The 26,085-nt window shown below is 35.0% G+C and overlaps 1 protein-coding gene across 1 annotated transcript in view; it reads left to right on the forward strand.

The window, feature by feature from the left end:
• Positions 1-11,770, forward strand: part of LOC127540157 (vesicle-associated membrane protein 7-like) — a 50,738-nt gene extending 38,968 nt beyond the window's left edge. The window contains exon 6 of the mRNA XM_051964743.1: positions 11,578-11,770. Coding sequence (XP_051820703.1) covers positions 11,578-11,715 — 138 coding nt within the window. The 3' untranslated portion in view covers positions 11,716-11,770. The remainder of the gene's footprint in view (positions 1-11,577) is intronic.
• Positions 11,771-26,085: the final 14,315 nt, after the last annotated feature.

The raw sequence follows: 26,085 nt of genomic DNA on the forward strand, positions 1-26,085 counted from the left end.
GTCCACGAATCTTCAGTCTTCATGTTCTCCGTTAATTACTGGCTAATCAGACAGTTAATTAGCTTTTAAAAGAATAGTTGGTATAAAACAGCTCAAACTTAGAGGGTCTGTATGAGAAAGGAGTAATATGCATAGCTTCTAATAAGATGAAAAGCCTTTTTTCCCTTCCCATAATCCTCTTGAAACTCCCCTGTAGTGTAAATCTCCTTGCTGGGCAACAAGGGTTAGAGCCCTCATGAACTATTGAAGTGGCCTTTCCTTGTACCTGTCCTTCATGATACAGGTACATTGTCCTTCAGCCCATGATGAAAACATTGCCCTTAGCCACCACACCGCAGGATCATTGCTCCTTCTACCAGTAGGGAAGCTGCTGATGAAGGGGTACAGAAATGAAAGATCATACCTTCCCCTTAGGGACAGGCCACAACAACTTCACCAATGGCCCATTTGCCTTTGGCCTCTGTTTATCTGAGCCCCACAGGGGGCTTCAACTAAGTTATGACATCTTTCTTATTTGACATCATTTACTTTCATTCAAAGATTGAGGACTTCATTTTTCCCAACTTGATCAAGGGCTTACTTTTACCTAATTTTGATAGATTCAGTAACTCACACACACTCAATAAGAAATAATTAAAAGTGGGAAGGCACTAGAATTAAGCTAGGATAGGAAACACTTCCTATAGAAGATGAGATTGGGACTTAAGAACAAGTTAGCAGATGAGGAAAGAGAGGGTCCCAGGCATGGGGATCTTCCAGGGAAAATGTCCAGAGATGAGAGAGCGTCTTCTTTGTGGAATAGCCAGGAGGCCTGTAATACTGGACTGAAGAGTCTGTCTTAGGAAGGAAGGAGTAAGAAAACTAGAGAGGTAAGTTATAAAGAGCTTTGAATGCCAAACAAATTACATTTTGTATTTACTCCTATAGATATGGGGAGCAACTAGAGTTTATTGAGTGATAAATGACATGATCAGAAATGTATTTTTTAGGAAAATCACTTTAGGGGCTGAAAAGACCAGAGGAAGGCAGCCCCACCAGCCAGCTATTACAACAGTCCCAGTGTGGAATAATAGGAGTTGACACAAGAGTGGTGGAAATGTCAGAGAAGAGAAAGAGGCATGTTAAAGATGTTGAAAAGGTGAAATCAAAAGGCCTTGGTAACGGACTGTACATGGGGGTAAGAGATAAGAGCTAAGGATGACTCCTAGGGTCAGAATCAGGGGAACAGGGAGAACGTCATTGCCCTCTGTAGTAATACAGAAGTTTGGGGAGTAGGGAGAGTTTAGGGAAAAGATAATGAGTTCAACTTTAGATGTGCTGAGTTTAAGTTATCTCCTGGACCACTAAGGTGCAAGATCAAAGGTCAGCAGAGAGATTGGAGCTGGAAAGGTAGATTTGAGAATCATCAGCATAGAGCTGACAACTAAATCCATAGGAATTCATGAAATCACCATTGAGGTAGATTAGGGCCAGAAAAGGGCCCAGGGAAGTACCTGGGGGAACCTATGATTAGTGGAGGTGATCTAGATATAGATGAAGGGGACATAATAGAAAGCAAGGCCCAGTTGAGGTTGTATGACATAAATTTGTAGTAAACCCGGTTAGAACAATTGGATGATTTTCTCCACCTGCTTTCAGCAGCACATGTGGAGAAGCAAAGGTGATCAATTCTGGAAGTGATCCAAAGCTGAGGCCAGTAGAGACCTGAACTAGTTCGCTAAGGGGTAAAAATGAGGAAAAGAGAAGTTAGTGCAGGGAAGGTGAACTAGGAAAGAAGTAAAAGGTCAAAGGACCAGATGTGATAGTAAGTGGACAAAGAGAAAGGTTTGGTAAGAGAAGGCAGAAAGAGAAGTGGAAAACCAATAGAATATTACTACGATTTAGGAAAATCACATTGGCAATTGTATGAAAATGGATTAGATTGGGGAAAGACTTGATTGGGAAAGACCCATCCTTAGCTCCTCACTATTTCTCACTTCTCATAATACAATCTATTGCCAAGGCCTCTTGATTTCATCTTTTTAACAACTCTTTAATATTTCAATGTGAGAAGTAATGAGGGTCTAAACTAGAGTAGGAGGAAGAGAAAAAAAGAAAAAACATGAAATATTATTATGAAAGCAGAAAGAATAAGATTTGGTGATTGAATGGCTATGTGCCATGAAGTAGTACAGAACCAAGATAACGCCAAGATTGAAAATTGAAAGGATGGTGTTACTTTCAAAATAAACATGAAAGGGGTAAGGGGGAGGGAGCAGCTGGGTGGCACAGTAGATAGAGCAGCAGCCCTGAAGTCAGGAGGAACTGAGTTCAAATCTGACCTCAGACATTTAATATTTCCTGGCTATGTGACTCTGGGCAAGTCACTTAGCCCCAATTGCCTCAGCAAAATAAATAAAATAAACATGAAAGTTCAGAAGAGTGGTAGATTTGGGGAAAATAATGAATCTGTTAAGTTCTATTTTGGATATGTTGAGTTAGAGATTCCTCACAGTGGTTCTCAAACTTTTGTTGCTAAAAAAAAAACTATCGAGGATCTGTTCAAAGAGTTTTTGTTCACATAGGTTATATTTATAGCTATTTACTATATTAGTAATAAAAAATGATTTTGAATTTGTAGACCCTCTGAAAGGGTTTCAAAGACCCCAACAATTCTTTGGACTACACTTTCAGGACCACTGCCTGGACATCTGATTTGACTAGAGCTCAAAAAAGATAGAATAAATATACATAGATCTAAGATTCCTCTGCACTGAAATACCTGGGAATTGATGAGGTAATGAAAGAAGAAGAAAAACAGTTCAAAGATTTGAGGTACATCCATGCTGGAGGATATGACCCAGATCTCTCCATTCCTTCCAAGGTCCCTGTATTCTGTCAGCAGCAAAGATTAAAAAAAAAAAAAAAGACACCATTTACACCCTTAAGATCTTCAATTTCTTGCCTGTGGCTTGGTAAATATTATCACTGTTTTCTAGCTTCCTGTCTTTTATACCTTGGTGCATCATATTGGCAGCAATCAGTGTGACAGGTCTTGTGGAATTTTCAGAGATAACAGAGACCATTAATTAACATCTTTTCAGTTTGGTAGAATTTATACCCTAGTGCTTTTGAGAACCCAGGATCACCATGATATGCCTTCATGGAAGCTGAATTACATTAAAATTGCAAAATAAAGTGCATTCTCTCCATTATTTTCAAATGTCAGTTTACACACACAAGTTTGCCCAATCTGTTGCAATCCAAAACAAGACCTTTCATTAACTTATCACTGTACAATATAACCATCATAAATAGCTTTGTCTGGAATGTAGTAAGCTTAATAAATGCCTACTGACTTGACTCTGAAAGATTAATCAGACAGGTCAGAGTTCAAAAGGACACAAAACTTATTCTTCCTTTGAGAGAAGATTTTGCATTACTTTTTGAACATATTTTTAAAAGTTTGTTACCAGTACATTCCTTATTTCTCTTTCTCTAAAAATCTTTTTTTTTTATTTCCATGCAGAATTGTTTAGTATTTCAATCATATTTAATATTTCCCTTCCTGTTGTGGAAGAAATCATTTCAGTAAAATAATGATGAACTTTTGTTCTGAAAGGAATAGATACAGTTGAAATATGAAACAAAAACATGCTTAATGTTTAACAAGGTTGCACATATTAGCTTTGAATTGATATAACAATTTGACAAAAGTTCAGGATTTTAAATAAGGTGAATTTGATACAGTTTTATATACAAATAAAACAGGTGGAACCCTCACCAATAAGAGTTCTAAGAGTAAGGGGTTTTTTTAAACTTAATTTTTTTGTATTAAAAACTTAATTAACACCAACAATATAAATCTTTTTATATACTGAGAAAAGAAAGGATTATATCCAACAAAGTGAATCTATATTATATAGTATTTAGAATACATTAAATTTAACAAGATAACAAAACTGCTTTGTGTGTATGTATTCCTTTTGAATTTGCTTCTCTTCTATGTATTTTTAATAGTTCACTGTGAACACCGAGTTAGCACCCTGGATACTTTAGAATCAGCCATAGTCAGGATAAGCAAAAGTCCTTGGTCTTTATTCTTGGTCTTTAGGGATATAAGTCAAGGGAATGGACACAGATCTCCATGACCTTCCTTCTCTTCATCTACCGTCCAAGTGACCCTGGCTTGTCTTACTCTACCCCCAATCCTTCCCACAATTCTCTGTATACACCAAAAGATCAACCCAGCACAGAATAGTAGGAAGGGCCATTTTCCAAGCATATGCTAATAGAGTATTGTCCAATCGGTAATTAGCCTTAAGTGCTCAGTTGTCCAACTCCAGTGCATCAATTCAGAATTTCAACCCTTTACAATTCACTGAAACTTTTTTTTTTATTTTGCATCACTATCACAACTGCTTTGAACCCCCTCTATTCCTCCTCCTGAAAAAAAAATACTTTCTTCTAGATAATAAGTATAGTCAATCCTCAACTTTACCAGTAATGTTCCTTAAAAATGGCGCAAAAATAAAAAATACAAATGTTGATACATATGGGTAATAAAGGGTTAAGTTCCACAACCACTAAAAACTATAATCTTTTGCTAGAAATTGCTGAAAACACACTTTTTCCTACATGTAATTCTTTATAAAAAAATTTTGATAATGTACACTTTTTTTAATATAGACACCATAAAATAACCCATAAAATGCAGTACACAAAATAAATCAGTAGCATGAAATATATTTTTTCTCAATAGTAATTTCATAGAATTCTGTGATCTTTTGTGCTAACGTGTCAATAAAAAATCATTTCAGAAAGTATTCATTTTTATAACACATGAAATCCACGATATTATAAATGCTGTATGGCAAATAAAATTTTTAAAACTAAAAATATTTTTTAACCTAAATCTGTGAAAGATGGTGGTAAAAGGGCATTATACTATACTGCTGAAAACCTCGACCTCTATCTGAAAGCCAAGGGAGAGACTGCAGTTACTGCTGTTGGGAGACACCACAGACCAATGAGGTCTCAACATTATCTTCAACTCTGTCCTTCATAGCTGATGAAAGACATTGGAGAGAGTGAAGAATACACCAACTTGAAGTAATCCATCAACAACATCTGCTTCATATCGGGTTCAGATCCTTAAAGGTCTCAGAGTATGGCCATTTTACAACATGTCTAAAGCTGGATTTGAATTTATCTTCCTTACCCCAAAGTTCATCACTGTACCATCTAGCTCTAATAGATATTCTTTATCCATTTGTCTTTCCTGCATGGATGGACAAGCCAAACTTCTGTGAGTTATTACAGATGTCTTCTAGGATGTGCTACAAAATCTTGAGGCTTAGTATACTAAATGTAATTTCACCTATAAATGGGAGCATCTAGAGATTATTGCTATCTACAGGGAATCCCTGCACTACCTAGACTTGGGGATCTCCTCCACCAAATATTTTTGTTAAGCATATTATCTTAGGTTTCATGTGTACAAAGTTTATTATCTGAGGGTCACTGACCAAGGTCATTTCTGTTATTACATCTTCCAAGAAATCCTGAATGATTTTACTCTTATGGGTGGGGGTCATGTTGTTGTAAATGAACTTATGATTTGGTGTTTTCTTTTGTCAAATAGATTTTTCTTTGCAATCAACAAAGAATATAAGCAATGAAATCTTCCATTCTCTTCATTTTTCAGTTAATTGTGAAATTTTTTCCCTCAGGCAACTGGGGTTAAGTGACTTGCCCAGGGTCACACAACTAGGAAATATTAAGTATCTGAGGTCACATTTGAACTCAGGTCCTCCTGACTTCAGGGCTGGTGCTCTATCTACTGCACCACCTAGCTGCCTCCTGATTGTGAGATCTTAAAGATAATAATTCACTACTATTTGCAAAAATTTTCTTGTTCCCTACTAATACCCTCATTGAGAATGCCCTGAATTTGCATATAATGACTTTTGTAAAGATTTTATGTAGATGAGAGAGTAGTCACTTAAGCTGGTATTCATTGATTTTTCTCTTGGACATCTTGTTGGGATACTAAGAATGTCCAAGATTTTTTCCCACTCTTTTTGTACATACTATTCCTTCAATTAAATTTTATATCAGTCTCTTCATGTATTCAAAATTGTATTTCATAAAATTCACAATTTACACACTTGATCCAACAATGGCTATTTTTCCTGTATTTGTTCTGCTTGAGTGCTAATAAAAAAAAAAAAATCACATCTTAAAGCAACTAGAAGAACAGGAAAGGAGATAACTTTTGCAACTACAAACAGAGAAAGAATTCTTGATCAAATATGGGATAGAGAGGATCACAGATGATAAAAAGGACAATTTGACTACATAAGATTGAAAAACTGCACAAACAAAATCAAGTGCAGGTAACATTATAAGGAAAGCGAAATGATGCCTAAAATATACATGGAATAGATTCAAATATATTAAAACAAGAAAAAGTTACTAATAAATGACTAAAGGACATGAAAAATTCCCAAAAGAAAAAAGCCCAAGTTATCAACAACCATTTTTTTCCTGACCTTCAAAGTCTGTGTCCTTGCTATCTGCCCCCTGACAGATGTTATACATTCAGATTACAGATTGAAACACATGCTTTTGGAACATGTCCAGTGTGAGAATACATTTTGATTAATTATACGTATATGTTACGTGAGTTTTGTTTAGATTTTTTTACTAAAAATAACTGAAGACAAGAAATCACCAAAGAGGGAAGAATATAAAAAGGAGAAATCAGAGTGAAATACAAAGTTGTCATGGAAGTCCACATTTAAGTGCCCTAGGGATGGGGAGGAAAGGGAGGGAAGGGGAAGAATGAGATGGAGCAAGTTAGAGGAAGAGAAAGAAAAAATATTTTCATTCATTGAAGTAAATTAAATAAAATCTCATTTTTTAAAAAGTTCATATCTTTGCCTCTTCTTTCATTCTCTTTAATCTCCACTTCTTTACAGATTTCTTCACAGGCATACAACATTATTTGTTCAAGGGTCTCTAAGCCATTCAGTAATCATATTTATTATGGTGTATGTATTCAGCATGCAGTATCAAAAGGAAAGTCTTCAGGGAACCACTAATGATCACCTGAGCTGTGGGTGCTACATACGCATATGAAAATGTTCTTATCAATTGGTGTTTGACAAGTATGGAATAACAAAAAAAAAACTTTAGAAACTGTCCAGTTTAATCCTCTCTGATAATCTTTATGATCAAGAATTTCTCTTACTGTCATGGTTGTAATAGATCTCTCCTTTCTTTCTTCTCTAATTTATGATGAGATCTTTTATATTTAGGTCTTATTTCCTTTTGGAGTTTATTTTGGAATATGGTTTGAGATATTGGTGCAAATCTAATTTCTGCTAGATTGCTTTCTAATTTTTTCCCATTATTTTTCTCAAACAGGTAGTCATTAACCCAATAGTTGCTGTTCTTGGTATTACTGAACACCACACTTACATACTATAGTATCTTTGATTAATTCTTTGCCAAATCTGTTCCATTAATCAGTGTTTATTTTTTAATCAGAATAATTTGTTTTGTAGTATAATTTAAGATCTAGTACTGCTGCATCCCTTTTTACTTATTTTTATTTTATCAATTGAATTCATGACCTTTTATTCTGCAAGATTAATTTTCCTATCATTTTGTCTAGTTTTATAACTCTTTAGTCATTTGATTGATATGGTGCTAAATCTATAAATTAGCTTGACTAATACTGTCATTCTAATTGCATCATAATGGCCAGACCAAGAGCAATTGATAATTCCCCAATTAGGTATTCCTTTTATTTCTGTAAAGTCTGTTTTATAGGGGCAGCTAGGTTGCACAGTGGATAGAGCAGCAGCCTTGGAATCAGGAGGACCTGAGTTCAAATCTGGCCTCAGACAAGTTAATACATACTAGCTGTGTGACCTTGGGTAAGTGATTTACCCTAATTGCCTCTCAAAAACAAACAAAAAAAAGATCTATTTTGTAACTATATTCAGATACCTCCTGAATATTTCTTGGTAAGCTAACTTAAAGATATTTTGTAAAGAGGCAGCTTTTTTCTCCGCAATGTTCCTATGTGACTTTTTAGTTAGTTTGAGAATGTGATTTTCCTCTGTGCAGAGATATTTACATAAGACCAGGTTCGGGTGGATTTTATAGTATACATACAAATCAATAGGGAAAAGATGAGACAATGTCCTAGTTTCTGGGGGCATCAGGAGCCAGAGCACAGAGATGGCAAAGTTTCTATTGTGTCTGGGGAATAATTTAGCATCTGGGATTATTGAAGCTTAGGGTATATGTTGGGGGTCAAGAGGAGAAAGGGCTAGAAAAGTGGCCCCAGATTGTGGAGGCCTTCAAATGCCAGCCAAAGGTCATCCTGAACCATTGCAGAGTTGTGAATGTAGAAGTGACATGACTAGATTCATTTGTCAGCATTGTGGCAGATGGACCAGGGCAAACAAGAGGAGGCAAGAAGATCTATTGCAGTATTCTTGGAGCGTGTGGTAATGCAGTTGGAAGTTCATTTGTGCTGTTCACCAATACTTACATCATAAAGTCTATCAGAGGAGAGGTCCAGGCCAGAGATAATGATTTGGTGTTTATCTGAATAGAAGAGATAATTAAAGACATGAGAAATCAACAAGAGGGAGGAGTATAGAGAAAAGAGAATAAAGAATGAAGTACAAGGTTTGGGGAGAAGTGCCTAAGTGTATAAAAGAGAAAGAAGAAACTAAACAGGATTCATCAGTGATATAGGAAAAATCAGGAAAGAACAAAGTCCTGGGAACCTAGTGGGATCCACCTACACACCTTGATGCTGATTGGCTCTTGTTTTGCCCCCACCCCAGAATGCCTAGACATTTGAATTCCTAATTTTCCTCTAAGGGTATTCATATCTTCTCACTTGCAAGGAATAAATTCCATTTAAAATTTGGACATACATTTTGGGGGGTAAAGCAACTGGGGTTAAGTGACTTTCCCCAAATTTGAACTCGTCTTCTTGACTTCAGGGTCAATGCTCTCTCTTCACTGTACCATCTAGCTACCCCATGAAGTATATTTGGTACAAATGTTCAAATCCTACCTTGGCTATCTATATCCATATATGATCTGAGCAAGTCACTTAACTTCTTGAATCTTGACATCTTTATCTGTGAAATAGAGGTCTCTTCTAACTCAAATGATCTTGTATAAAAAAAGAAAAAGAAAGGATTTGCCTCTGAGCCCCAGTGAAGAAGATAATCTATCTTCTTTCCCCCTTCTTAGAGTGCTCAGTTGCTGTCCATATATAAATAGATTCACAGCACCAAGAGGGAATGTCCCAATAGCATGCAACATCTGCATCCTTCTCAGGTCCCATTGGGCATGACCCACCCACCTCTCTACCTAACATGACTATGGGGTCACAGTTTTCATTCTTGATTGGCTTCAACTTTGTCCTTTCCCAGCCCACCCCTCTTCTTGATTCTTCCACTACAGTCCCCTCCAAGATCCCCTTCCGTTACCTATATTGTGTCAATAATCATTTGCATATTTTTCCCCCTGTAAGAGTGTGAGTTCTGTACAGTCAAGGACTGCCTTTCTTTTTACTGTTCTTTGTATCTTCAGTGCTTAGCACAGTACTTATCACATACTAAGTACTTAATAAATAATTATTGACTATTTATGATGTCTAGGATCTTCCTTTGAACATGGCTTTCAAGTAGTCTAATAATTCTTAAATTATCTCTTGGTCTGTTTTCCAATTCAGTGTTTTCCTACAGAGATATTTTACATTTTTTTCTATTTATTTTCATTCTTTTGATTTTGTTTTATTGTTTCGGTATCTTGTGGAGTCATTAGCTTCCACTTGCCAATTCTACTTTTTTAGGAATGATTTTGTTCAGTGAATTTTTATGTCTCTTTTACCATTTGACCAATTCTGTTTTTTAAGGTGTTTAACTTCGGTATTTTTCAGGGCCTATTTTACCAAGCTGTTAATTCTGTTTTTATAATTTTCTTACATTCTCATTTGTTTTCCTAATGTTTCCTCTATCATTCTTATATTCCTTTACCTCTTTCAGGAATTCTTTTTGGGCTTGTGTCCAATTTGCATTTTTCTTTCTGAGGCTTGGAATGTTATCGATTTTCACATTCTTTTGAATTTGTGTCTTGGTCTTCTTTGCCACACTAGTACTTTTTATGGTGAGGTCCTTTTTTCTTGTTTGTTCATTTTTCTAGTCTATTTCTTGACTTTATACTTTATGTTAGTTAGACTTTGTACACCTTGGAGTGGAGAGACACTGTTCCAAGCTTCAGTCTTTTTTTCAGATCTAGTTTTGAAGATAGCAAGTTTTTTGGTTCTGTCAAAGTATTATGATCATGGAAGAGGCGCCGTCCCAAAAAGGGTCACTGCTTCTCTGCATTCACAAGGGCTAGTGCTCCTCTTGGTCCAGAACTATATGTAGCCAGGTCCTCCATTCTCCCAGTCACAAATGCCAGCATTGCCCTCTTCCTTGGGATTGTAACCAGGTTCCCTGTCCCCTTGACCATCCAGAAGTACTCTTATCTAATCTGGAACTGCAACCCATAATAGACGCATGCTAATCAACACCAGTTGTACCCAGTGCTGGCAAAGGGTCTTTCTGACTAGTTGTCCGATCTCCTTGCCCTCTGGGCTCAGAGCCCCCAGTGATGATGATGATGCTGTCACAGCTACCACCAAGGGGCTGTCTCTGGGGTGCTCTAAGACAGACCCCATCTTTGATCACAGACTTTCCTGGCTGGTTTTCTACATTGTCTTAGGCTGGAAAACCTCAGCCTAGTTTTTTGTTGACTTCACCTCTCCAAAATTTAATTTGAGGCATTACTTTAAAGTTGTTTGGAGGGGAATATTGATAGGGTTTATCTGGGTTGCTAGCTCTTCTCTGCCATCTTGACTCCACCACAAAACTTTGACAAGGCTACTAGCCATTGCTTGGCCCATTTTTAAAAGCATTTTCTTTTGTCTATAAATGTGTGAAAAGTTGTACAAAGGTATGTGCAAACAAGAGATTACCAATGCAACCTTTATGTCTTAAGGTGACATAAAAGAGATATCAGCGACATGTATGAATGAAAAAGGATAGCAAGAGACAAGGATAACAATTGAATGAATAAATGAATGAGTGAGTGAAAAAGCACAAAAGTACGCCCTTTGTGCCGAGCCCTGAGCTTATTTATTGGCAACTTCAATGTTGCGTTAATAATCATAGCTTATTAAAGGAATCAAAAGATGACTTTTGGCATATTGCATATATTGAGCATATGGCATAACATTTTAGCATATTTTTAGGATATCATCCATGGAAAGATTTGGAAAAGAGTCATATAAGATGAGAGGGAATAGATGTACCAGTAAATGGAACTACTATTACCTATGCCAATGAAATCTCAAATCCATTCAACTGTGAAAGTATGATTTCTCTATTAAAACCAAGTTTGAATTATATTCACTATTTCATATAACATCACTTTGACAGTGTGTTTATAGAAATGCCTCTTTAATACGAGGAAAGTTACTAGAAAAATACTAACTCTGTATGATTTTCATTTCAGACTAAAGCATTCCAAAAAACAACAACAAAGACTTCTAAGAAGATGTGGTGGAAAAACTACAAAATCATCATAATTATATGTTCCATTTTCATAATCATCATCATCATTCTTTTAAGTACAAATGTTATTCCAGTTTAAACCTTTAAAAATATACCTTTCAAGTAACACCTCAAATAAATTGCTAAAAATACAATTAGAGAGTTTTGTAGCCAAGTGATTAGAGCATCCTTTTCTACTGTTGCTATTTTAATGTAACATGTTATGAAACCTATGAGAAAGGTGACAGCTTTGAATGATGCTCCCTAACCACCTGCCTCCTCTACCATCCTTGAAAGTATCTTTGCACCTCTTCCATTTTTCTAGTCCTATTTCCAGTAATTTCGAGCCTCTCTTCACATTTCTTCTTTAATTCTTAAAATATCCAAATGCCTACTACTTCTATGGAAGAAATTTTTTAGCTAACTCTTATCATTTGAAGTTGTTTCAACTTCTTCCTTAAGGAAAAAAAGTGACCCTTTAATAATCAATACACTTGAAATCACGATGTATTGGAGTTAAAGGGTATAAAATGAAATTCTCTTGGCCTTGGACTTCAAGTCCTCTCATCATCCTAGGCCTTGACTTCCTCATTTTTACAAAAATTGGGATCCTGATGGCAGAGCAGAGAAACACTCAACAAGGTTCTCCTAACATTCCCTTCCAAACAACTTGAAAAAATGTCTTAAACTGAATTACATAGTGGCAAAGTCAGCAAAAAGATCAGAATGAAACATCCTTCCAGACTGAGACAATTACAACATGAGAGATTCAGTACTATTTGTTTTTCTAGGTGGTGGTACCAGGAGCAGGGAAAGCTTCAGGAGCTCTCAAGTCAGAATGGTAAGGGGACTGGGCAACTAGTCAGAATGAGATTACAGAGCACTCTTGTACTAGCACTAGGCACAGAACTTCACTGTTTAGCCACTTCTGGATAAGGACCAAAGTGCAGTAACCACACTTCTCCGAAGATCATACCACTTTGGAAACACTAAAAACTTCCAAACCCCCAAACTAGCTTGGAAAACAGACCCTCTGATACCCCCATTTCCCCATGATGAGAGCAGGCGACAGCATTAATATAAAGTTTCAAATCAAAAAATAGAATGGAAAAATGAACAAACAACAATACAAAAAAGTACCTGCTCATAAAAAGTTACTATGATGGGGAAGATCAAGACATAAATACAGAAGAAAATTTAATTCATAACAGCTATAACAAAGGAATCTAGGGGCAAAAAAATATATGATTTGGACACAATGTTAAACAAGAATTCCTGGAAGATCCAAAAAAAAAGGATTTTCAAAATGAAATTAGTAGAGGAAAAATTAAGTAAAGAAATGAAAGTAAAGAAAGAAAATTAAGAAAAGACAAAAGCTGGTAAAATGAACTGTTGCTAAGTGAAATGAGCAGAACCAAAAGATCATTGTCCATAACATCAATATTATAACACGATTGATTCTGATGGACATGACTCTTTCCAACAATGAGATGACTGATGTCAGTCCCAATTGTGATGAAGAGAGCCATCTACACCCAGACAGAGGACTATAGGAACTGAATGTGGATCACAACATAACATTCTCACTCTTTTTTGTTGTTGCTTGCTTGCATTTTGTTTTCCTACTCATTTATTTTCTTTTTTAAAATCTGATTTCTCTTGTGCAGCAAGAGAATTGTATATGTTTATACATATTGGATTTAATTTTTTTTAAACATGCTTAACATATATTGAATTGCTTGCCATCTAGGGGAGGGGATGGGGGAATAGGAGGAGAAAATCTGAAACACAAAAGTATGTAAGGTCAACTATGCAACTATTTGAAAATAAAAAGCTTAAATTAAAAAAAAATTTTTAAAGCTGGTAAAGGAGGCATAAAAATAATCCTGAAAAAATAATGCCTTAAAAACAAAATTAGACCAATGGAAAAAAAGGTACAGAGATTCACTGAAGAAACAAATTCCATAAAAAGCAAAATTGGCCAAATGGAAAAAGTAGTACAAAATTCATGAAGAAAATAATTCCTTAAAAAACAGCAAGTAGAAGCTAGTGATTCTATGAAACACTAAAGATGAAATTAAAAGAATTTTTTAAATGGGAGAGGGAGGGATATGAACTATCTCACTGGAAAGAAACTGACCTGAAAAATATATTGAGATGAGATCATCTAAGAATTAGATTACCTTGTATTGTTGTTGTAATTATGAACAGATACAACCATTCTGGAGAGCATTTTGGAACTATGCCCTAAGTGCTATAAAATTGTGCATACTCTTTGACACTTCTAGGTCTATAGACTAAAAAGATCATAAAAAGGGAGGGAAATGTTTATAGCAGTTCTATTTGTGGAAGCAGAAAATTGAAAATCAAGGGGCTGTCCATTAACTAGAGAATGGCTGAGCAAATTGTGGTATATGAATGTAATAAAATATTATTGTTCTATAAGAAATTATGAACAGGCAGATTTCAGAAAAACCTGGAAAGATTTACATGAACTGATTCCGAACGAAGGGAGCAGAATCAAGAGAACATTGTACATGATTAAAAAAAAAAAAAAAAAAAGTAGCTCTGTATGATGATCAACTATGATTAACTTAATTCTCAGCAATACAATGGTTTAAGACAATTCCAAAAGATTTATGATGGAAAATTTTTTTCACATCCAGAGAACTATGAAATCTTAATACAGAACAAAACTATTTTCACTATTTTTTCTTAGTTTTTTCCTTTTGTTCCATTTCTTTCACAACATGTGACTAATGTGGAAATGTGTTTAATATGACTGTACACATATAATCTCTTTCAAATTGCTTGTCATCTTGGGGAAAGGGAAGAGGAAGAAGGGAGGAAGAAAATGTAACACAAAAATCTTTTACATGCAATTGGAAAAAAATAATATACTACTAAATGGGGGAAGGGAAGGAAAGATTGCATTACCTGAAAGCCATACTCAAAGAAAAAGAACTCATATTTCAAGAAATTATCAAAGAAAATTGTCCCAGTATCCTAGAATCAGAGGATAAAATAAAAATTGAAGTAATTTGCCAATTACTACCTAAAAGAGATTCCAAAATGAAAATTCTCAGGAACATTTTGGCTAAATTCCAGAGCTCTCAGGTCAAAAAGAAAAATATTTTAAGCAGCCAGAAACAATCCAAAAGTGAAACCATAGTCAGGATCAAACAAGATTTAGTGGCTTCCATGTTAATGGAGTGAAGGACTCTTAATATATTTCAGAAGACAAAAGAGTTGGAATTGAAACCAAAATTAACTACCCAGAAAATCTATAATTCAAGGAGAAAATATTTAATTCAATAAAGGACTTAAAATCAGTCCTTATGAAAAACCAGAATTTTAAAAAATGACTTTCAAATAAAAGAGTCAAGAGAAGCATAACACATGAAAGAGAAATAAGGGACTCAATAAAATTAGTGTTTCCCTTTCTATACAGGAAGATAATGTATTTGACTTTGAAGAATTTAAGTATTAGGGCAATTAAAAGGATTCTATATAGAAAGATGATGCACAAATGTCCAATCACATTGGGACGATGTTAAAAAGAAAAAGTGAAAAAGAATGCACTAGGAGAGGGAAGAGGAAGAATGGGAGAGGGGATTATCTCACATATAAGAGGCACACAAAAAGCTTTTATAGAAGAGGAAAATGGTGAAGGAGGGAGAGTCAATGCTTGAAAAGGGAAAATATACCTACTTATTTGGTAATAAAATCTGTCTTGCTGAATAGGGAAGTAGGGGATTTAAGGGAATAAGAAAAAGGGAAGCATGATAAAAGGGTGAGTGAATAAAGAGAGACAGTGGTCAGAAGCAAAACAGACTTTAGATGAGAGGATAAAAAGGATAAACATAAGAAAATGGGATGAAGGAAAATGCATAGTTGGTAATCATAACTGTGAATGTAAATGGGATAACTTACCCATAAAATAGAAGCAGATTGCAAAATGGATTAGAAACCAGAATACAAAAATATGCTGTTTACAAGACACATACTTGAAAAAGAGACACATATAGTTAAAATACAGGTTTGTGGAAAAATCTATTATACTTCAACTGAAGTAAAAAAAAAAAAAAGGCAAGGGTAGCAATCATGATCTCAAACAAAGCAAAAGCAAAAGTAATGTTTAATCATTTTCAGTCATGTCAACTTCTTTGTGACCTCTTTGGTGGTTTTCTTGGCAAAGAAATTAAAGTGGTTTGCCACTTCAAATCATTTTACATATGAGTAAATTGAGACACAGTCCAGTCACTTGCCCAAAGCCACAAAGTAATCTGAGGTTAGATTTGATTTCCAGTCTTCCTGACTGTGATCTATCCACTATACCAATCTTGCTGCCTCAAAAGTAAAAATAGACCTAATTAAAAGGATAGGTAAGAAAAGTACATTTTGTTCAAAGGAACCATAGATAATGAAGAAATAACAAAACTATAAAGGATCAAAAGAAATAGCATCCAATTTTTAAAAATTTTATTTTTCAATTACATGTAAGAATGGTTGTCGACATTTTTGTAAAATTTTTGAGTTCCAAATTTTTTCTTCCCCCTCCCCATGCTAGCAAGTAATCTAAGTTACACATATATATTCATTTTTAACATTTTCACATGAGTCATATTGGGAAAGAAAAATTAGAATAAAAGAAAAAAACAAAAAAAAGAGAAAAAAGGTGAAAATATGCTTTAATCTGCATTCAGTCTCCATAGTTCTCTCTTTGGATAGAGATGGCATTTTCCACCCAAAGTTTATTGGAATTGCCTTCAATCACTGAATTGCTGAGAAGAGCTAAGTCTACTATACCATAATCACACAATGTTGCATTTGCTGTGTACAATGTTTTCCTGATTCACTTAGCATCAGTTTATATAAGTCTTTTCAGGCTTTTCTGAAATCAGCCTGTTCATCATTTCTTAATAGAACAAAAATATTCCATTACATTCACAAACCATGATTTATTCAGCCAATCTTCAACTGATGGGCATCCACTTAGTTTCCAATTCTTTGCCACCACAAAAAGGGGACGCTACAGTTTTGCACATGGGTCCTTTTCCCTTTTTAATGATCTCTTTGGGACACAGGCCCAGTAGGGACAAAGGGTCAAAGGATATGCACAGTTTGATAGCCCTTTGGATATAGTTCCAAATTACTCTCCAGAATGGCTGGATTGATTCACTATTCTATCAACAATTCATTAATGTCCCAGTTTTCCCACATCCCTCCAACATTCATCATTATCTTTTCCTATCATATTAGCCAATCTGAGAAGTGCGAAGTGAGGTCTCAAAGTTGTTTTAACTTACATTTCTCTAGAGAATTTTAGAGCATTCTTAGAAATGCTCTAAAATTTAGAGCATTTAGAAGGTTTTAGAAAAATTTGGAAATTTTTTAGATGTTTAGAGCATTTTTTATATAACTTTAATTTATTAAAGCTTTAATTTCTTCATCTGAAAATTATTTGTTCATTTCCTTTGACCATTTTTCAATTGTGGAATGATTTGTATTCTTATAAATTTGAAATGAGACCTTAATCAGAAACACTGGCTGTAAAAATTGTTTCCTAGCTTTTTGCTTCCCTTCTAATCTTGACTACATTAGTGATGTTTGTGTAAAAAATTCTTAATTTAATGTAATTAAAATTATTTGTATTTACATTTCATAATGCTCTCTAATTCTTGGTTGGTCATAAATTCCTCCCTTCTCCAAACCTGACAGGCAAAGTATCGCTTGCTTTCCTAATTTGCTTACAATATCACTCTTTATGTCTAACAGTAAAACTATATTAGGAAAAAAGGTGGTTCAGTGGATAGAGACCTGGGTCTAGAATCGGGAAGATTTGAGCTCAAATCTAGCTTCAAATACTATCTGTGTGACCCTAGACAATCATTCAATCTCTGTTTTAAGCCACTCAAGAAGGAAATGACAAATCGCCCCAGTATTCTTGTCAAGAAAACTCCATGGCAAGTAAGAGTCAAAAATAACTGGACAACAACAAGTGAAGGCTTCAACTTTCCCCTGTCAGAACAAGATAAATTTAACCATGAAATAATAAGAAGTCAAGGAGATTAATAGAATCTTTAAAAAAGTTAAGTATGTCAGATTTCTGGACAAATCTAAATGGAAATGGAAAAGAATATATATTTTTCTCAGCTATACATATCATCTTCACAAAAACTGACCACATATTAAGGCATTAAAATTTCACAAATGCAGAAAAGAAGAAATATTAAATGCACTATTTTCAAATTACAATATAGTAATAATTTACATCCAATAAGAGACCATGGAAACATAAGTGAAAAGGTAATTGGAACCTGAATAATTCTAAAGAATAAATGAGTCAAAGAACAAAGCATAATAATTTCATCAGAGAATGATAAATCAACATTCCAAAATTTGTGGGGTACAGTCAAAGCAGGATGTAGGGGAAATTCTCTCTAAAAGGACAGATCCATTTAAAAAGGAAAGAATAGAAGAATTGAGCATCCAATTAAAAATAAAACAAAACTAGAAAAAGGACAAATTTCAAATACCCAATTAAACACCAAAATGGAAATCTTGAAAAATAAAAAGCAAGAATAATAAATTTGAAAATTAAAAAAACTCAATGAACTGCCTTTAAGAGAAAAAAAGCAATAAAATAAACCATTGTTAATTTGATTTTTACAAAAGAGGAAAACCAAATTACTAGTATCGAAAATGAAGTGATTACACCCATTATTGAAAATAAAATTAAAACAATTATTAGAAGTTAATTTGCCAAATCATATGCCAGTAAAACCAATGATCTAAGTGATATAGAAGAACAGATCAACAGAAGAAGAAATAGAATATTTAAATAACCCTTTTTTAGAAAAAAAGAATTAAACAAGCCATCAATGAACTCCATAAGAATGACTATCTGGGATCAGATGGATTCACAAGAGATTTTTACCAAACATTTAAAGAATAATCCCAAAACTATTAAAACTACTTGAAAAAAACAGGTAAATCCTACAAAATTGTTTTTATGACGCAAGTATGGTTTTGATACCTAACCAGGAGTAGCAAAAACAGAGAAAGAAAACTATAAATCAATTTATTTAATGTCAATGAAAAAATTTTAAAATACCAGCAGTGATTACAGAAATATATTCCAAAGATCATACACTATGATCAGATGGGCTTTGTATCAGGATTACAGGGGTGGTTCAATATTAGAAAAACATCAGTATAATTGAGCACGATAATAAAACAAAAAATATAATATCAATAAATGTAGAAAAAGCCTTTGATGAAATATAACACCCATGCCTATTAAAAAAAAACAACTAGAAAACATAGAATCAATGGAGTCTTTTGTAAAATGATAAATGGTACAGCTGTGATAAGTATAAACTTAAGTCTTCCCAGTAAGATCAAAAGCAAAGGATCAGCTAGATGACCTAGTGGATAAAGTATTGGCCCTGGTGTCAGGAAAATCTGAGTTCAAAGTCAGCTTCAAATACTTAAAACATTTGCAAGCTGTATGGCCCTGGAAAAGTCACTTGTGAGTACAGACGAAAACATACTTTTTTTTTTTGTTTGTGTGCATTTTCTTTTTCAATATGAAAATATATTTTACATGACTTCATGTATATAATCAATATATTGCTGTCCTTCTTAAGGAGCAGTGAAGGGCAGGAAAGGAGAACATTTGGAACTCAAAATTTATTTTTACTTTTAATTGGGAAATATTTAATTAAATACATAATTTTAAAATTCTTTCCTTGATCTATTTTCCAAGACAATTCCTTTTCAATGACTTATTTCACATTTTTATTTTTTCATTCTTTTGATTTTTTTTTTATTGTTTCTTGATATCTTGTGGAGTCATTAGCTTCCATTCAGCCAATTCTAATTTTAAAGGAATTGTTTTCTTCTATGAGCTTTTCAAGCTTCTCTTCCATTTAGCCAGTTCTATTTTTGAAGGTGTTATTTTCTTCAGTATTTTTTGTGCCTTTTATCAAGCTATTCTTTTCATCATTCTCTTGCATAGCTCTTTTTTCCCCCGAATTTTTCCTTTATCACTCTTACCTTTCTTCAGTGCTTCCAGGATTTTTTATTGTGCTTTAATTTGCATGTTTTTTTCCTTTTCCAAGACCCTCAAAACATGTAAAATGTTTTTACATTTTCTTCTGAACTACCACTGTAGTAGCTTTTTATAGCCAAGTACCCTTTTTCTGTTGTTTGCCCATTTTCCCAATCTATTTCTTGACTTTTAACTTCATGTTCAATTTGGACTCTGTTCCTAGGAGGGAGCAGGCACTTTCCCCAAATTCAGGCTTTTACACTCTGCTGTTTCCAGATAATTCTAGAGATAACTAGAGATAAAGTTTTTGTTGTTTCCAAGTGCTGTGGCCTAATAAGTGTGGTTGCTGCTCTCCTGGAATGCAGTCTGGTCTTTTTCTAGGAAGGACCTATGGTACCCTGATGTACAAGTGCCAGTGTTCTTCTCTGTCTTGGAACTGAGTACATACAATGAAACAAAGCCCTACACCCCATGGCAGTGTTACCCCCAATCTCTTTCTGATCAGTTGTTCCACCCCCTTACACCCTCTGGGCTGAGTTCCCAAAGTTTGTTGCTAATGTCATTTCCAAGGCCCACTACTGGCATTGACACCACATGGTTTTACAGACTTCTCCCACTGATCTCCTAAGTTATCTTGAGCTAGGAAAAAATGTGTCACTCCAAACTTTTGTTTGGCTCTGCCATTCCAAAATTCAATTTGACATGATATTTCAAAGTTGTTGGGAATAGAATATTGGGAAAATTCAGCTGCATTGCTGTCTTTATTTTGCCATCTTTGTTTCTTCATTTTTATCTACTGGCTATTTATTCTATTGGGAAATAACTCCTGTTCTCATGTATATAAAAAAATGTCCTTATTTATCTTGGACATTCATTAAGGAAGCATTACAATTATTTTTGCATTTATTTTTTCCTTCTATTTTTAAAAATTTATTAAATTTTCTTTTTTCCTTATTAAAGACAAAACAAAATGAAAATTTCCTTACATGTGAAAAATGGGTTGTACATCACAGAATGAATTTCCATACACAAAACTTGAGGCTGTTTTTATAATACCTTCCATTATTGAACATGTGTCATCTGTTGAAACTTTTTGTTCCTTCTGTCAACTTTTGTAAATTTCCCCTGTACAGTTAATGTGTATACTCTTTCTATTCCATTACTAATCACCAAAGCTCTAACATATCTTTTTTTGTTTTTTTTATTTTATTTTTAATATCCTTTTAAAATTTTAAGTTCCAAAAATCTCTCCTTTCCTCAATCTAAGAAGGCAAGCAATCTACCAGTTATACATGTGAAAATATGTAAAACATTTTCATATTAGCTGTATTTTTTAAAAAGCAAGAAAATGAAATTGGGAAAATCATATTTCAAATAGCACTTCAAATTCATCTGAAGATAGCATTTTCCAAAATTAATTCTTTGAAATTATCAAGTCTTTCACATTTGATCATTAGTATGACATTGCTGTTATTGTACACAATGATCATCTCCCTGTTACTTCATTTCATATCAGTTCATGTTGGTCTTGCCATGTTTTTCTGAATCAATACCCTACTTCTTGACATTTCTTATAGCACAAGAGTATGCAATGATAATCATATATCACAATTTGTTCAGACAATTCTTAAATTATGAACATCCCCTCAATTTCCATTTCTTTGTCAAGACAAAAAGAGCTGCTATAAATATTTTTATACAGGTACTTTTATTTTATTCTTTGATATTTTCAAGTACAAACCTAGCAGTGCTTTTACTGGTCCAAAGTTATGCCCCCTGCTTTTCCCAACCCCATCCACTTCGACTTTTCCATATAGATATTTCTCCTAATTTGCTTTTTCCTCCCCACTGAAGTATTCCTCTACCCTCTACCTTACCATTCTTAAAATCAGGACATAATAGAACCATTCCCAAGCCTTCTGTCCCTCATTGGCTTGTGGTAATGATAGGGCTCAGTATACAGGTATTCTCTCCCCATATTAGAATATAAGCAGCTTATCTTTGGTCCTTTGACATTGTTCATTCCTGTCTACCTTTTTGTTTCTTGTATTTGAACTTCAAAGTTTCTACACAATCCTGGTATCAGGAATGCTTGCAATTATTTCATTAAAGGTCAATTTTCTCCCAGATAGGATTATATTAAGTTTTGCTGAGCAAATTATACTTAGCTGTAAATCCATATCCCTTCCATTCTGGTAAACTCTCCAGTATTTTATAGTGTTGATCACCAAATCATGTGATTACAACCACAGCTCTTCAGTATTTGAAATCTTTGCTCCTCAAGGCTTATAGTCTATTTTTTAAGACCTAGAAAATCAGAATTTGGGCTATAACGATCCAGGGAATTTTCATTTTGGAGTTTCCTTCTAAACAATGCTGGTGGTAACTTCTGATTCTAAGAGATTTGAGTATCTTTTTTTGAAGTTTTCTTAAAATAGAATGTCTAGGCTCTTTTGTTTGGTCCTGACTTTCAGGTAATCTAATCTAATGAATTTTAAATTCTTCTAGATCTGTTTTCCAGGCCAGTTTATTTTGCTATATAACATTTTCTTTTTAATTTTTTAACTTAATTTAGGCACACACATACACAAATAAGATACACACACACACACACACACACACACACACAGTGTATGTGTGTATATGCGCATGTCCACTTTGGAGTAATTAGCCTTTCTCTGGTCCATTCTCTATTTCAGGGTGTTTGGGCAATGTCATATGTCTTTGGCCAAGGTATTAATTCCCTTTCCACCTCTAAGATCTTCATTCTCCTTTTTCCCCCCTCCCCCCAATTTTTTTCTTCTAGCACTATTTCATTGATTTAAAAAAAATTTTTCAACTTTTTCCCAGGAATTCTAATCAACTTTTTGCCTAAACTACAGATTTCTGTCTTCAGCATTCCTGTATACATAATAGCTTATTATGGTAAATATATTTTTTGTTTACTCATCCTTCCAGACTATGTTCTGACTGAATTTGATGTTAGGGCTGGATCCTAGAATACTAGACTGTCTTTATGGGAATATTACGCCTTGTCTTACTCTACAATTCAGTCTGGGCACCTATCATGGCCTAATCTGATCCAGGGCAAAGTATGAATGCTGCTTCCCCCATCCTCCATCCCCTCCCCCCAGGTAAAGATGTGATTTCTTGGTCAGATCTTAAAATACCCTGGGCTCTGCCAATTGGGAAGCTTTTTTGGTTCAGTGACTGAATTGTAGGCTTCTCTGCCATCTGGGATACTTGCACTATAGGATTCAGATTGAGATCGCAACCTATTCTTGTGGTCTGAGCCACAAGCTGCTTCTTGCTTCCAAATCTGCTCCTCTCTCAGCATCCTGCTGATGATCTGAGATAGTCCCTTATCCCTAGACTTAAGACTCCTCCTCAGTCTTTGGGGGTTTGTGATTCAAAATTTAGTGGGCAAAAAAGCTGCCAGTTGGCACAACTCCCCATTCAGGTAACTTAGTAGAGGTCTAAGACACCCCAGGTTAGGTCTATAGCCTCCTTTTGCTGTTGCTAGTCTCTCCTGTACTAGTTCTCTGCCCATGACAAAATCCTGATCAAATTTTAACCAAGGTGTCTAAGAACCTGTCTCCCTCTATGACAACACGGGCTGGAAAACTTTTCATTCCATTTCCCTACCAGAATTCAGTCTAGAACATTTTCAAGATCTGTTTGAAGAATCTGTAGGGGGTTCACCGTTCTTCCTGATACAGAGTCAACTTGGCTCTGCTTCCTCTCCAATGTCCTTTTGTATACAGTAATATAGCACTGCTCCCATTCCACCACTCTTCTACAATAGGAAAGATCCTGGAATGATTTGCTGTTTCCCTTTCCAGTTCACTTTATGGATGAGTTAACTGAAGCAAACATTAAATGACTAGTTCAGGATCACAGCATCTGAGGCTGGTTATGATCATGTCTTCCCGAGTTGGGGACTGCATCTATCTGCTGTGTCACCATAAACATTTAGTCACTTCAAAATTTTAAAATGTATATAATCTTTCTAGGCAACTCTTCCAACTACAGTATTCACCTTCCTGCATATTCCCCATTTCTACAATCCAAAACTGCACACTCAGTTCTGGTTTGTTTTATCAAGACCTCTATTAAATTTCATTTTCTACTTGTAGAGACATTCACTGTTGCAGGGTAAATTATTTTGTTTTAAGTGACTTCCTTTACCTTTTGGAGTACCATATTCCAGGTTACCTCCCCTTTATGGTGTTCCTTCCAAATCTTGGAGAACTTGTTTCCTTCATTCCTTAATTTTTTTTTTCTATTTAGAATTTCTCCTTTGTCCCGACACATCTGGATCTTAGCTGATATTCCTGGGTGTTTCCATTTTGGGATTTCTTATTTTTATGTTCTTCTCCACTCAACAAATCTGGGAATTCCCTTTCATTTCAGCAAATGGGGTTATATAGGTTTGATCACAATTTTCATAGACTCCATTGATTTGATTGATTCTTCCCACAATTTTCGTGGTCATTTATTTTTTTCATACCAGATGCCTTACCTTTTCCTTGATCTTTTCAGACTTGTTTTTCATTCTACTTATCTCCTGGAGTTATTAAACTTTTTAATAAAACTTATTCCCTTTTCTGTTTGCCACTGGGGATAAATTTGTTCTTTTTCCCTCCATAATTTTTATTTTTTCCTAATTACATAACAGCATTATTGGACATTTTTTTCTATAAGGTTGTAATTTATTATCCTCTTCTGGTTTCTTTGGTGTCTCTTGACATAGGGTACTTGTGTTGTTTTCCTATTTATCGTCTTCAGAGCTTGGGAGCTTGTGTCAGAGCCAGCTTCTGTTTTCCAATACTTTGGAATTGGTTGCCTCTGTAGGACTGATTAGGTCCTGCTCCCTCTACATTCTGGATGCCAGTATTCTAGATGAGATGATTTAGATCCCCACACTCCCTCTCAATCCCTGTCTCTGCCTCCTGATGGACCACTCCTCTTATGCAAAAACTAATCAGAAGGTGGCCACATCCCAGGAATAGCTCTGGCCTCATTTAGGAACTGGAGATCACACTTGCTCTAGGGCTCTCACAAAGCACCCTAGCACATATGTATTAAGGTTCAGAGCTATCTCTACCTCTAAGGCACATCAGATAGTCCCAGAATCCCTTGAACTTCTGAGGCCAGGCAGCTGGTAGCTGGATATATGGTGGGGAGCCTCAAGTGAGAGAATCTAGCTTAGCAAACAGTAGGTGCCCTGGGCAACAACTTTCTTAATCCCTTTGTCAGTTTCCTCAACTGTAAAATGGGGACAATGGCACCTAGTTCTCAAGGTGGCTGTGAGGATCACTGTAAATTTGCAAAAACATTTAATGCTACTACAGTGCCCACCACATAATAGAGAACCTCTTTCATCAGGCCAGGACTAGGATATAGCTTCCCCTTCCAATTAATAGAACTCACTAGCTCACAATCTTCCTCCTACCCTTTTCAGAGCTCCAGCTTGCTGCTGGCATACTTGACACAGTAGTCATTACTTCCCCAGGTGAAACTTCTCTCCCAGTTTCCACTGGATTCTGAATTTTGTACAAGTCTGGGGTGAAATTTTACTTGTTTCTTTACAGCTTTATTATTACTCTACCTGGGGTCCTTTTCAGACCATCAGGACTACGGTAGAAGACAGGGAAGTTCCATCCCTTGGTTCAGCCCAATCTGGTATCTTTCACACCTAGTATCATGACCTGTAAAAGGGTAAATAATAAGTACTTCTGTATTAGAGCTTATTTCCAGATAAAGACACATTAAAAGAAACTCCTTAAGAATCAAAAGGAATTTCAAATTCAGTGGCAAGCCTTTTTGATTTATATATAGTAATGCTCATGTTGATGTTCACTTTTAACTACAAAAAAAGAGAAAATGGATGAAGTTAGCTTGCTCTAAAATTAAGGTAGATTTCAGCTTCTAATTAGGACAAAACCCATCAGTCGCACCACAATGCTATTGAAATTATAAATGTATGCCTTACTTAAAATTGTTTCTTGTCTTCTTGTGCAAAATGAATATGGAAATATTTTACATGATTACACATGTATGACCTATATAATAGTGCTTACATTTCAGTGGAAGGGGGAAGAGAGAGGCATAGAATTTAAACTCAAAACCTAAAAAGTTTAAAAATTCCTTTTATCATATAATGGGGGAAAATATAAATGTATAATGCTTGTACTTGGGGAACCTTGGGGACACTTCAAAAATCTTTCTTCATTGGATTTTAAAAGCCAGAGACATCTTTCTCCTAAGTGGTAGATCTCTCATTTACCATGAAGCTTTTGAAGTGACACAAAGACACTTTTATGTCCTAGTTGACGTAGCTTCTCTACTCCTTCCTCACTCCCTTTCACAATATGCTGCCGCCCACTTCATCATTAACAGAACTCTAGAAGA

The sequence above is a fragment of the Antechinus flavipes genome, chromosome 6, assembly GCF_016432865.1.
Source record: "Antechinus flavipes isolate AdamAnt ecotype Samford, QLD, Australia chromosome 6, AdamAnt_v2, whole genome shotgun sequence".
Taxonomy (NCBI): Eukaryota; Metazoa; Chordata; class Mammalia; order Dasyuromorphia; family Dasyuridae; genus Antechinus; species Antechinus flavipes.